General features: G+C 44.6%; 1 protein-coding gene across 2 annotated transcripts in view; it reads left to right on the top strand.

The window, feature by feature from the left end:
• klhl8 (kelch-like family member 8) overlaps positions 1-13,833 on the top strand; it is a 32,374-nt gene that overhangs the window by 7,104 nt on the left and 11,437 nt on the right. Inside the window, exons 4-9 of one of the 2 annotated variants that reach the window (XM_063210699.1) lie at positions 17-55; positions 1,294-1,575; positions 4,356-4,542; positions 6,650-6,793; positions 11,901-12,012; positions 12,483-12,651. In XM_063210699.1, coding sequence (XP_063066769.1) covers positions 17-55; positions 1,294-1,575; positions 4,356-4,542; positions 6,650-6,793; positions 11,901-12,012; positions 12,483-12,651 — 933 coding nt within the window. The remainder of the gene's footprint in view (positions 1-16; positions 56-1,293; positions 1,576-4,355; positions 4,543-6,649; positions 6,794-11,900; positions 12,013-12,482; positions 12,652-13,833) is intronic. The other variant, XM_063210698.1, reaches the window with a different exon arrangement.

The raw sequence follows: 13,833 nt of genomic DNA, 5'->3' as shown, positions 1-13,833 counted from the left end.
GCATAGCATCCTGCAGGTGGAGCTGGTGGCCCGGGCCTGCTGCGAATACATGAAGGTAATGATGATGACGACGCATAGCACAGGGCAACTTCATTCAGCATAGCATTGATGAATAGCAAAGGCTGGAGGATTAGTTGAGGTATGACGACGCATAGCACAGGGCAACTTCATTCAGCATAGCATTGATGAATAGCAAAGGCTGGAGGATTAGTTGAGGTATGACTCCTGCGAATACATGAAGGTAATAATGATGACTACGCATAATAGCCAGGCCGTGCCCTCCTAGTGACGCAACAGCTTCAGCGTTTGCTACCAGTCAGGTCAAGAGTCAATGCAAGTACTTTCTGAGTTCCGGCAAATACGGGAACTCCTCCCACTTTGTTGGGAAGCAAACAATCATTAGCAAACCAAGGGAGGCCATTTGGGAAATGCCATTTGGGAAATGTTCATTGTTATGCTCTTGGTCAGACCAAGTATCGAAGAGATTTGAAAGTCGATGATAATCAGGCTAGACGCATAGCACAGGGCAACTTCATTCAGCATAGCATCGATGAATAGCAAAGGCTGGAGGATTAGTTGAGGTATGACGACATAAAGTTGGGCGATTACTTGAGCGTAGATTAGGGATTAATCGATCAATTGCTCACCGTGGACAACATGCAGCTGCTGTTCTACACTGCCTGGTGGTACGGTTGGGTCATAAATTAATCGAGGGCTGGTTGGGCTATTAAATGGGCGTAGATAGTTTATTAATTGTTTAATCGCATGCCTGGGAAATTAATCAATAAATCATTCACCATGGACAACGTGCAGCAGCTACATTACGCTGCCTGCATCCTGCCCAGACGGTACCTGCTGCAAAGGTAAAGATTCATAAGGGTGTACAGGTGGGCGAATCATTGAGCATAGATTGTTGATTAATTGTTTTAATCAAATGCCTGTGAAATTAATCAATTAATCACTGCCCCTGGACAACATTGTAGTGATGTACTGACTAATGGATTAAGTGTAGGTCTGGTTTAGTTCTTGATTAATACATATTAACATATCCACCCCTCCTTACCATCCTGGCCCACTTCCACCCATCATGGCGGTGGTGTGTACGTTTGCGGAGAGCGATCCTTGTGGTTGTATATATTATTGGTGTTAACATATCTGCCCTTCCTTACTGTGGTAGGCCCACTTCAACCTATCCTACTGCCTTGCCTGGTGGTGCGCAGGTTTGCAGAGAGCCATCCTTGTGGTTGTATTGGTGTTAACGTACTGTATCTGTCCGGCTTGTTTACCATGCAGGCCCACTTCCACCCCTCCAACTGCCTGGCGGTGCGCACGTTTGCGGAGAGCCACCACCGCGTGGACCTGATGGCCATGGCGGACCGCTACGCCTGCGAGCACTTCAGCCAGGTGGTGGAGAGCGAGGACTTCCCCGCCGTCTCGCCACAGCACCTGCGCACACTGCTCTCCTCGCCCGACCTCAACATCCAGTCGGAGGCCCAGGTCTACCAGGCCGCCGTCAAGTGGCTCAAGGCCAACCCACAGCACCACGCCACCTGGCTGGACCAGATCATGTCTCAGGTGGGCAAGGTTAGCCAGTTGTAGAGAGTTACTTGTGCACAATCCCTGGTGCTGAACAAAAAGTTTACGTATTTTTTGAAAAAAGGTTCGCACACTCCTTTGGATTTTGTCTTCTTTTTATTCATTCATTCATTGGCAATGACGTTTCGACCTCTCGGTCTTCCTCAGATTCCAAGGGGTAGCCAGGCCATGCCCTCCTATAGGGCTTTCAGGCCGACCAGAACGGAGCTGGAGCTGGTGCCCGCACCAGTTACGTTCAGCACTGAAGTGCTTATCTGCGAACCTCCTGTGTTCATTCCGGGCTCTGAACTTTTCCTGCACGTGACTGCGTTACCCGGAAGAACCTGCTGACGGTTCGCGGAGAAAAACCTAGTATCTTGCGGTTCGCATTGCGAACCAACTTTCCGGTTCGCGAACGCAAATATCTGTGGCGTGAACACGACGGCCGGTTCGCGATTAGGTGCGGGAACGGTTCTCAGTCGGCCTGAACGCGCTACTAGTGACGCAACACGTTTGGTCAGGTGTTGCTTCTATTCAGGCCAAGAGCAATGTAAATATTGTCTCTGATCTCCAGAAAAATCAGGAATCGGAAAAACACCCAGTTTGACGCAAACCTAGGGAGGTGGGTCAATCACGACGTCTGGGAAACGTTCATTGTTATGCTGTTGGTCAGACCAAGTCTCGAAGAGATTTGAAAGTGGATGATAATCAGGCTAGGGAAAGGGGGCCCTTCATGTGTGCTGATGAGACCCGGGGTTCATGACATTACCTTAAATCCCATCTCCCGTCCCGTTCTTTCCACCATTCTAACTCTGGTCCTCCCTTGTGCTTGTGGCTTCCTGATGATGTTGCAAAATGTCATTGATGACAGAAGTTGAATTCAATATCTCGCAAAAAGTGCAATTCAAAGGTCATTTTCTCATTTGCAATCGGGATGTTGAATGGGGAAAGGTCCCTCAAATGTTGTGGCTAGGCTGACAGCAGGGAAACTCAATTGTATTCTTCGTGGAGGCGGGGCGTCAGCAAAGTGCGAGGCCACAAGCACAGGTCGAGGATGAGAGTTAGGATTATGGAATGTACCCCAAATCAGGTGTCTCAGGTGAGGCAATTCAGGGTCTCCGCGGATCCTTAGAAAGTCTTACTTTCAATATTTGTTTTTTAAGGTATTATAAAGCCTTATATTTCGCCATTTTTGGAAGTGTGGTATTATATTTACATGGGAGGTCTTAGATTTCATCTGGGTAGCTTGAATGTAAGAAAAAAGGTATTTTTTCCCGCACTATAAACATAATTTGGGAGACAGTTATGACATGAGACATGGGATTTTTATCAGTGAAAATAAATACAGTTATGAATATATGTTAGTTTTTTTTAATTTATTTTGTCTAAATATTATTGTATGAATTTATTAATGTTGGTGAGACTCCTTCATGTCTCAGGTGATGTAGCTAGAGGACTAATGTAGTTTCAAAATTCGGATGTCGTTGTGTATTGCTGGATTTTACTTGCAATGACCGCTACATATATTGTGGCAGTCATATTCCAGAACAATCACCCCTTCTCCATATGCCAAAATGTATCTATAGATATTGGACGTAGAATGCCCGAAGAATGTATCTCATCCTCTGACATAACATAAAGTGATACTTAAAAAATATTCAATTTTTGGAAATAAGCTTATTTTACACCTCCCCTTGAGTTAAATAATAGGATTTTACCGTTCTTCTGTACTTTAGACCGTTCTCTGGGTATGGCAGTGCAAATTTTACACCCATGCTAGCAGTTAACACTGAGTCCTATGAGACCAGCTGGCGGCGAACTGGTGTCATAGGACTCAATGTTAACTGCTAGCTTGGAGGTAAAATTTGCACTACCATACCCAGAGAACGGTTAAAAGTACAGGAGAATGGTAAAAACCTATTACTTTACTCCAGGGGAGGTGTAAAATAAGCTCATTTCCAAAAATGGGACCGTATCACTTTAAGCTTACTGTATATACTACATGGACAGCGTACTTCTGTTGTATTCCATTGAATGGTTTTGAAGCAGCCGCGATTGATCTGCGAGTATTCTTCCATCCTAAATTTCCGCCTTCGTACCATAGCAACGCTGACGACAAGCGCTGGTAGGATGACGGTTGCGTTTAATTGTCAATCAAAAGAATTCTACAGAATTCTAACTGTCAATCAAATCAACAAAAATGTTAATAGCTCTTAATAGCTAAAAAATGCCTGGCTCTGGAAACTACCGTTTACATGAAATAGAGTAGACACGGCAAGAATTGGCAAGGAGATGCATTGTTTCAAGTCTCACATGGAGATCAATGGGAAATGGCGTTTTTTCCCCCCCGGTTTCCTAGTCTTGTCCCACCCCCCACCGTTGCTTCACTTTAGAATAGAACCCACGGTGTCCCCTCTATTTAGTGTCAATGATCTCGTCCAATCAGATGTCGCAAAATTCACTGACTGGATCTAACTATTGCATAATGGACTTTATTGCCTATGCTGGTCTTGTCTAGCCAGGACGCACCCTCATAGTGACATAACACTTTCAGCGTTGCTTCTAGTCAGGCCAGGAGCAATACAAATATCGTTTCAGAGCTCCAGAAAAATGGGTGACTCCTCCCACTTTGTCGGGAAGCAAAACAACCAGTAGCAAACCAAGGGAGGCGGGTCAACCATTCCGTTTGGGAAATGTTAATTGTTATGCTCTTGGTCAGACAAAGTCTCGAAGAGATTTGAAAGTCGACGATAATCAGGCTAGGTCTGGTCCATGTACAGGTGCGTCTCCCCCTGTTGCCGGTGGACTTCCTGACGGGTCCGGTGGCCCGCGAGGCCATGATCAAGAGCAGCCTGAGCTGCCGAGACCTGCTGGACGAGGCCCGCAACTACCACCTGCACCTCAGCAACAAGAGCGTGCCCGACTTCGAGTACACCGTCCGCACTATGCCACGCAAGCACACGGCAGGTATGCATGTGTACACACACACACATAGACACACACACACACACGCACACACAAACACACGCACAAGTACTACCTCAGTAACAAGAGCGTGACTTCCTGAACACTGTCCACACCATGCCACACAAACACACAGCAGGTGTTCTCATACTGTATATATGCACACCAGTACACTCATACAGACACGTATGCACACATACAGTTGAGGACGATATTATTAGCCCCCCTCCTGAAATTAGACATTTCTCTTGATTTCTCAGTAAGAATTGCCATTATTCACCGTTTCTGTTATTCTGGAAACAAATACACTGATGGAGATAATGTTCAATGAGTTGAATTTGGATTTTTCTATTGTTACGATGAGTTTAAACAAAAAATGGCAAAAATGACAAGGACAAAATTATTAGCCCCCTGATCATTAATAGTCAATATGGCGCCATTTATGAACCAAAACTGACAACAGGCTCTGATAAGTTGCTACCTAGGTTGGCTGGTGCCCCACTACGGATTTTGGCCCATTTCTTCACTGCAAAGTGTTCTAGCTGGTCCAAATCGCATGGATGCTGAGCATAGACATTAACCACAGACTCTCAGTGGGATTGAGGACTGGACTATGAGCGGGTGATTCCAATATCATGGTTTTAGTGTCCTTGAAGAACCTCTGAACTAATCTAAATGTATGCTTTGGGTTACAATGTTGTTGGAAGACCTAGCAATCCAGATTCAGACCCAGACTCCCTGTGTCTGAGGCTGAATAACAGACTAAACTTGATGCCCTTCCACTAGGTGTAACTGTGGAAACTGCTTAGCCTCATTAGACCAAAGAAGCATTGGACACCTGCCTAGATGATTGTTATTGACCTGGCCTCACCTGGAGGTTTTTTCCCCCGAAGAGAGACAGTTGTTAGGGCTTGTCATCATATTGGGCTTTGGGGCCATCATCACAGAAAAAACCCTTGACTAAAGGCAGTGCATATCAGAGTGTTATTGAGCTTTGCCTGTGAACATTTGAAAGTCAAAAATGAGTTTTGAACGTCTCTGCTTTCATCTGATGATATTCAATTGCACCTGCTTTGATGCATGAATTCTGCTTCTGTCAGGTGAAGAAAGGGATAGGCCTTGAATCGCTATAAGATGATTTCCACAATTAAACATGGTGGTGGATGCATCATTCTGTGGCAGCCTCAGCCACAGGAAACCTTGTTTGGGTGTACGGCACCATAAAAACTGAAAATTATGATAGAATGTGGAAAGTGACCTTGCAAAAATATGCTCATAGAGGGAGTTAAGATCTTCACTGGATCTTTCAATAAGATAATAACCCAAAACTTGCATCCAAAATAGTTCAAATGTTCTTCAAGGATACTAAAACCATGGTCATGGAGTGGTTCAGACCTCAATCCTTTAGATAGTATTTGAAGAGTGCTGAAAATGAATGTCCATCCTCAACATCCATGGAATTTGGACCAGCTTAACTATTTGCAATGAAAAAAATGGGCCAAAATCCCTGGTAGGACATGTGCCAACATAGTTAACAACTAATCACAGTGCCTGGTGTCAATTTTTGTTCATAAATGGCACTGTATTGACTATTAATGATAAGGGGGCTAATAATTTTGTCCTTGCCATTTTTACACTTTTTTGTTTAAACTCATTGTGAAAATGGAAAAGTCCAAATGTAACTTATTGGATACTATCTCCATGGTGTATTTGTTTCCAGAATAACATACATTTATTAATAATGATCATTCTTAATGATATATGAAGAGATATGTCTAATTTCAGGAGGGGGGCTAATAATATCGTCCTCAACTGTACACACACACACACACCTACCATCTGCACCTCATCAACAACAGCATGCCGAGTTTGAGTACACCGTTCGCACAGTGCCACACACACACACACACACACACACACACACACACACACACACACACACACACACACACACACACACACACACACACACACACACACACAAATTAGGTTCAAAAACGTTTTTTTTAATAGCATGATGTCTGAAGTGTTTTGAAAAGATGCTATATTAAGTGTGCTATTGTTGTGTTGTGTGTAAGGGAGCCTTCGAGCTGTTGTGTTGTGTTGCCAGGTGTGCTGTTCTGCGTGGGAGGCAGGGGCGACTCGGGAGATCCCTTCCGCAGCATCGAGTGCTACAACATCAGCAAGAACAGCTGGTTCTTCGGGCCCGAGATGAACAGCCGGCGTCGCCATGTGGGCGTCATATCAGTAGGAGGTGAGGGGCTAATGAGTACATAGCGTCTTGTAGCACTTGAGACCGGTCTCAACCGGTCTTGTTCTGGTCTCGACTTGCTTTAGTCTTGGTCTTGAAGGGATTTGTGCACAAATCAAGCCACCCAGGCTCACCACAAAACCTTATCATGGCACAATAAAAAAGATGTCCTGTGGTGTATACTGTCTAATTTATAGTAAAGCATTTTATTTTAGGCCATAGAGTTGAGCCTAATTATGGTACTTAAGTTTTTAGTTCACACCAAAAAGACCAAGGAAATTATTGTAGACTTTCGGAGGAACAAGACCCCTCACAGACCCCTCTCCATCGGCTCAGAGGTGGTGGAGAGGGTCAACAGCTTTAAATTCCTGGGGGTGACTGTGGCTGATGATCTGTCCTGGGGTACACAGATAGCCTCAGCCGTGGGTAAGGCCCAGCAAAGACTTTACTTCTTGAGGAAGTTAAGAGGCTATCACATCCCCAGACCGCTGCTGGTGAACTTTTATAACTGTGCGATCAGCAGCGTTCTGATGTATGGGTCTTTGGTGTGGTACTCGGGCTCCACAAAAGCAGACCAGCAGGCACTCCAGCGTGTGGTAAAAACAGCACAGAGAATCACTGGAACACCTCTCCCAGAGATAGGTACAATCTACACCACACGCTGTCTACGAAGAGTGCAAAACATCTTGCAAGACTGTCACCACCCTGCTTACCACCTGTTCCAACTGCTTCCCTCAGGCAGAAGATACAGGTCATTACAGGCACGAACTACAAGACTTTCTAATAGCCTGTACCCTGAAGCCATTAGACTGCTTAATTCTAGTGCTCTTACATAGGTCTCTGGTCATGTTGTTCTGTGTTTTTTTTTCCTTTTAAGGGATGGCACTTAGGCCTACTGTAACATCCTATTGATTTTGTGTATTCATACATGTGTGCGTGTGTGCGTGTGTGTGTGTGTGTGTGTGTGTGTGTGTGTGTGTGTGTGTGTGTGTGTGTGTTGTGTGCACCTTAAAAATATCAACAGCACTGGGTTATTAACTTTGAATTGTGGGGAGAGGATCACATTTTTATATTTTACTGTTTTTGATTTACTTGATTAATTTGTTAATACTCATATTATTACTATTATTTACTTTAATTTATTATACTTCATGATATACTTCATGAATTTAAACTTTATTTGACTAGGCCTACTTCTTTTTGGTTACTTCTATAGGCCTTCAAACTACGCAGTGTTGTTGCTCCACCCACAATTTCGTTGACTTCATTGACAATGACAATAAACTCCTTGAATCTTGAATCTAGTTCACCTTTCACAATCTCTAGCACTCTAGGGAGGGTCTTGACTTGATTTCGCCCTGTCTTGGTCTTGGTCTCGACTTGGTCTCGACCTCGACAGGTCTGTCTTGGTCTGGGTCTTGGTCTCGATACCCTCCGGTCTTGGTCTGGGTCTTGGTCTCGATACCCTCCGGTCTTGGTAATGTCTTGGTCTCGATACCCTCCGGTCTTGGTAATGTCTTGGTCTCGATACCCTCCGGTCTTGGTAATGTCTTGGTCGTGATACCCTCCGGTCTTGGTAATGTCTTGGTCTCTGACTAAGCGGTCTCACCTACATCCCGATTCTTCTGTCAAATGAGGTGGATGAGGTCCTGTGGCCCAGTGGTCTAAAGCGCCAGACCATAAGTCCGTTGAACTAGGTTTGATTCCAGCCCACAGTCATTTCCCCATTCACCTCTTTTGTGTTTGTACTTGCTGGACAATTGGCTAAACAGAAAAGTGCCTTACATCGAGGAAACAAATCCTAATGCTGCGTGGTCTGGCAGTGTCCACAACTTGAAATGAGACCTGCTGATGTGTCAGGTTACAGAGGCATAAAAAGGATGTATGTATTAGGGATGCAATCAATTAATCGTAAGTCGATCGATAAGGCTATCAACTAATGATTAATGAATTAATCGATAATTTGCATCCCTAGTATGTCTCTATTATGTTATCTAGCAGTTTTATTAAGAATGCGACTGGCAAAGGGGAGCATGCATACCAGAGTGGAGAAGTAATGAATTCATGATCAAAAGTTGCCAAGATTGTGCATAGAATACATAGTGACTTGTTAAATTGACACTGTGTGAGATTTTTAGTTGTTTATTTCCAGAATTCATGCTGCCCATTGACTAATGTTGCCTTTTTCATGAATACTTACCACCAGCATCAAATTCTAAGTATTCATTATGACCGGAAAAATAGCACTTTTCATACATGAAAAGGGGGATCTTCTCCATGGTCCGCCATTTAGAATTTCCAAAAATAGCCATTTTTAGCTGCAAAAATTACTGTACTTGGACCATACTAGAAAATATGTGTTTATTACTTAGTAAACTTTCATGTAAAGATCAAATTTGGCAATAGGCAGCCCAGTTTCAATGAGCAGCATAGTTGCAGTACCTTTTGTGACCATTTCCTGCACAGTGTCCCTTTAAGGACTTTGGGGTGGGGAAAATGAGACTTGGACTCGGGTTTGATTTGGCTTGGCTTGGGTACGAGTTGGACTTGTCTTAAAATGTGACTTGACTTGGCCTTGATTGGAAGGACTTGAGACTTACTTGTCAATTGCAAATTAGTGACCACTTGGTCCCATCTCTGTGATCTACCATGATTACAGTAATGCACTCATTCACTCCAATTGGCTCCGAAAATAGTTGGAAGAATGATGTTGCTTTCCCCGCTGAAACTTTGTAGTTAGTTTCAGAAGACTTCTCTGGATGTCTCCATGAGACGTTCAATCATGTCTGCAGCTTCTTTGTTTATTCAGAGGTTTATAGCTCCACTGATTGGCTGTCTTATATCTCTGGCTTCAATAGCTCCTGTTTTGTCTTCTTTTTAATGCTATTTCGTCTTTGATTACTCCTCTGCAGATTTGTTGCTTGTTTATGTCCTCTTTTGTGAGTCACTTCAGTTACAGTAAATGCATTTGTTAATTGTAATTTAATTGTAACTTAACAAACATTTAATTGTAACTTAATGACTTTGTCCACTCACAGGGGATTTCTCTTGTGATCCATCATCTTCAGTCTGCAGCCTTAAAGCATCCCCATTCAGCATGTGGGCATGCGGGGCAGGAAAAAAAAAAAAAAAAAAACCATTTGGGAAATAGATGTACCCAAATTATTTTTTAATGTATCTTTTTGTTCTCTCTTCCACTCAATCGTAGACAACAAAATAAACAGCCTGGAGTCCCACCTCCTGCTATTGTTTGTTTCTCTGCTGCTAGTTGTTCTTAAGAGTAGCCGGCGGGGGCAAGCATGTGGGCAATTTTGCTGGGTGGTGGTGCTCATGGTGGTGCTGTCTGGGCTGATCTGGGATCAGTTGTCCGTCGTCAGCTAGGCTGGAGTGCTGCCACCACTGGCTCTGTTCCCCTGGTCTCACAGTCAGATGTGGTAAGGGGGAGGGTGACCGCCCCCCCTCACAGACTGAAGCCCCCAGTCTTGCATTTGTTAGGGCTAGATGGTTCTGTGTCATTTGGACATCATAGGCAACCCAAACACCCACCAATCTCATGCTGAGTTCAGACGAGGCCTCTGCATTTAGTTCGACCTTCAGCATTGCATTTGTAGGACTAGATGGTTCTGTGCCGTTTCGACATCAGAGGCACCTTATCCACCCACCCATCTCTCATACTGGGCTCCGACGAGGCCTCTGCACAGAGTACGAGCCTTGTATTGCATTGTACTGAAGTCTTTAGAAATTTCCGGATGTGGTATGGGGACAGGGGGAGGGGGCGTGTTTCCCCCCTCACAGACCAACGGCACTCTGTCTCGTCCAGTGTTGCCAGATTGGGTGGTTACCCGACCAATTGGGCTGCGTGGGATGGCCTGTTTGCGGGTGAAAATCGTCAAAAATTGGGCAGGTTTTTCCTGTAGATTTATGACCATAGAATTAATGAATATAATTTGGTTCGAATTCGACGATGTTTAGTGCCTCTAGGCGGTTTTTGAGCATCGTTTGGGCTGGAAATGGTCACACATCTGGCAACACTGGTATCGTCTGGGTGCTGGTACAGCCTCACTGTTGCACTTGTAAAGCTGGTGAAGATGGCTCCGTGCTGTTCCGACATCACAGTCACCATCCACCCACCCCACCCATCTCTCACAGCCGGGCTCAGACGGGGCCTCTGCAGCAAGTTGGAGCCTTTGCCTTTCACATTGAAGTCTTCAGAAGGCTCCGGCTGCAGCTGACTTCACAGGCAAAACCCCCGCCTCCCCCTCCACGCGCACTGGCAGCACACACACACGGGCATGCAAACACACACACACACACACACACACACACACACACACACACACACACACACACACACACACACACACACACACACACACACACACACACACACGTATGGTTAAATATTAAAGCCTTGGATGTTGTCTTGAAGGCTGTGTGCTGCTGATCTCTGAGGGTTTGCTTTCATCAGTGCTGGTGTTTTCATGTGGAGCTGGAGCTCGGGCTGGGGCTGGGGCTGATGCTGCTGCTGGCAGTGAAGTTGTGGTGCTGCTGGCTTCCATCATGTCTGGCCTCTGGCTTCTGTTCTTGCCATGGCCACCTGGGGGACTTGGGGCTGTTGGATGGTGGATGTCTTATCCTGGAGCTTATTCAGCCATATCAAAATGGGGCTCAGAATTTCTCTCTGCACTGCACTCCCAAATCTTTGTCCTCATTAAGATTCGTTTTATTTTAGTTCCACATATTATATGCCTGCAGTGTTGTAAGGGTGGTCCTCTTAAGTTTGTAAGGATGGTCTCTGTATTTCATAGAGAAATCATTGATGAAGCGTGGATATGTGGACGAGTTTGTTTGGATGTAGTAGAAGAAGTACTATATGTGTAGAGACATGTGTAGAGTTTGGTGGGGGGTGGGGGATAGCCAGGATTTTGGCACTTAATAATCTTTGTTGCTCTTTATGGGGGCGAAGCACTGATGTCACTTTTCCCTCTAATGCATTTTACTTGGACATCTGCTGCTACAACTACTGAGTGTTGTACTCCAAACACAATTTCGTAGCCTTTTTTGACAACGTCAACAAACTCTTGACTCTTGTGTTTCTTTCCTCCCCCAGGGAAGGTGTATGCTGTGGGGGGGCATGATGGAAGTGAACACCTGGGTAGCATGGAGATGTTCGACCCCCTCACCAACAAGTGGACAATAAAGGCCTCCATGAACATCAAGAGGTGTGTGTGTGTGTGTGTGTGTGTGTGTGTGTGTGTGTGTGTGTGTGTGTGTGTGTGTGTGTGTGTGTGTGTGTGTGTGTGTGTGTGTGTGTGTGTGTGTGTGTGTGTGTGTGTGTGTGTGTGTGTGTGTGTGTGTGTGTGTGTGTGTGTGTGTGTGTGTGTGTGTTGGATAAGACCTTTTGCATGAAGGTGCTTTATGTAGGGTTGTGGTTAGAACTGTTACATCTAAAATCAGTAATTGTAAATGTGTATGTATAAGGCATGTAAATATTCATATTTTTTTGTTTGTTGATGTACTACATTATTTATTATCATTTACCTTTCTAAAGTATTTATCGCTTACCTCAAAGGAGATGTTTACTTTTCATGTACAATATTTATTTCTTTAGCTGCCTACTAGTAAGTTAATAAATATATTTAATAGATTTTCTAACTTGTCTGCATATCTTGTGTTGTTCTTCTCCCCATAGGAGGGGCATAGCTCTGGCAGCCCTGGGCGGTCCTATCTATGCCATCGGAGGGCTGGACGACATCTCCTGCTACAGTGATGTGGAGCGCTACGACATCGAGGCGGACCGTTGGAGCACGGTGGCCGGCATGAACACGCCCCGCGGAGGGGTGGGCTCAGTGGCCCTCGGGGTAAGCCTGGGGAGACACACACACACACACACACATGCGCACACACACACACTACTCACAGCATTGACACTTTCTTTTGACACTTTGTAGTAGGAAGAATTAACCTCCGCCACGGGAAAGTGTAATAGAACAGGTACTCGGATCGGGGTTCCGACACAAACTTAGAACAGTACGGTGTACTCTGAGTTTGTTAAACATTCGTGTTTTCAGCATTTGTGTAATTAAATCCCTTACCGTTGCAATAGAACGCATTTACAACGGATGTCGGTAGAACGAACTCGGGTCTACCGACAACTGACTTTCAAAAAAATGAGCCAATAATGCCTATCCTTTTTAGTATGGTGGCCAAGCACAGATTTTCATCAGACTTGATCACTTTATGATAAAAGCATCTCATTTGGTATGAAGAATTAGAAAGGGGGTCTGTATAGAGTAGGATCATAGGCACCATGGCAGCCATTCTTCAAAAGTTTGGTTATCATCAGAAGTCAATTTTACAGTATGCTGGATGACCATCTCGTATTGTAAAAAGGGAACCTGACGAAGTGTAAGGCGAAACGCGCTATTCATCTAAATAAAAAGCAGCAAAATTAAGTCCACCAGTGTGCGGTGATCCTTCTTCTTTACTGTGGATTACTGATGACTGCACTTCACCAGCACCTGGAGCCTGGCTGTGCATAGGAGTTTCAGGTCTTTGACCGCTCCTATTGTAACTTGTACCATGCCTCAGCGCACAGTGCAGGCCAATGTACAGTAGAGGGCCTGATCCTGCTTCGAATATGATATTGTACCTTCCAATTATGCAGGGCTACAGAGCAGTCAGCAGTTTTGGTCAATTTTTTTTTGGTATTTGATGACATTTTATCACAGCGGTCAGGGCTATCAAATTACTTTCTTATCGTGTCTGTGTCAAAGTGTGATTGCTTAGGCCAATAGAATAATGTCTGTCTGTAAACGGGCAGTAGGTGAGTTGCCATTTTCATTTCGTTTTATTTGCTGCTTTTGGCTACCATTGATGTGGAACACTGACATTGACCAACTCAATACCTTTGGAACAAATGGCTCGATCTACTCTCCAAAATAAAGATCTGGCCCGACACTGAGGAAGACTAAGACCGAAACGTCTGACAGGCAATAAAGTGCACAATGTGGAGTGCTGTCCTGTTCTCTTTATTTTGGTTA

This window comes from Engraulis encrasicolus, chromosome 11, assembly GCF_034702125.1.
Source record: "Engraulis encrasicolus isolate BLACKSEA-1 chromosome 11, IST_EnEncr_1.0, whole genome shotgun sequence".
Taxonomy (NCBI): domain Eukaryota; kingdom Metazoa; phylum Chordata; class Actinopteri; order Clupeiformes; family Engraulidae; genus Engraulis; species Engraulis encrasicolus.
This window is presented reverse-complemented; position numbering and strand designations above follow the sequence as displayed.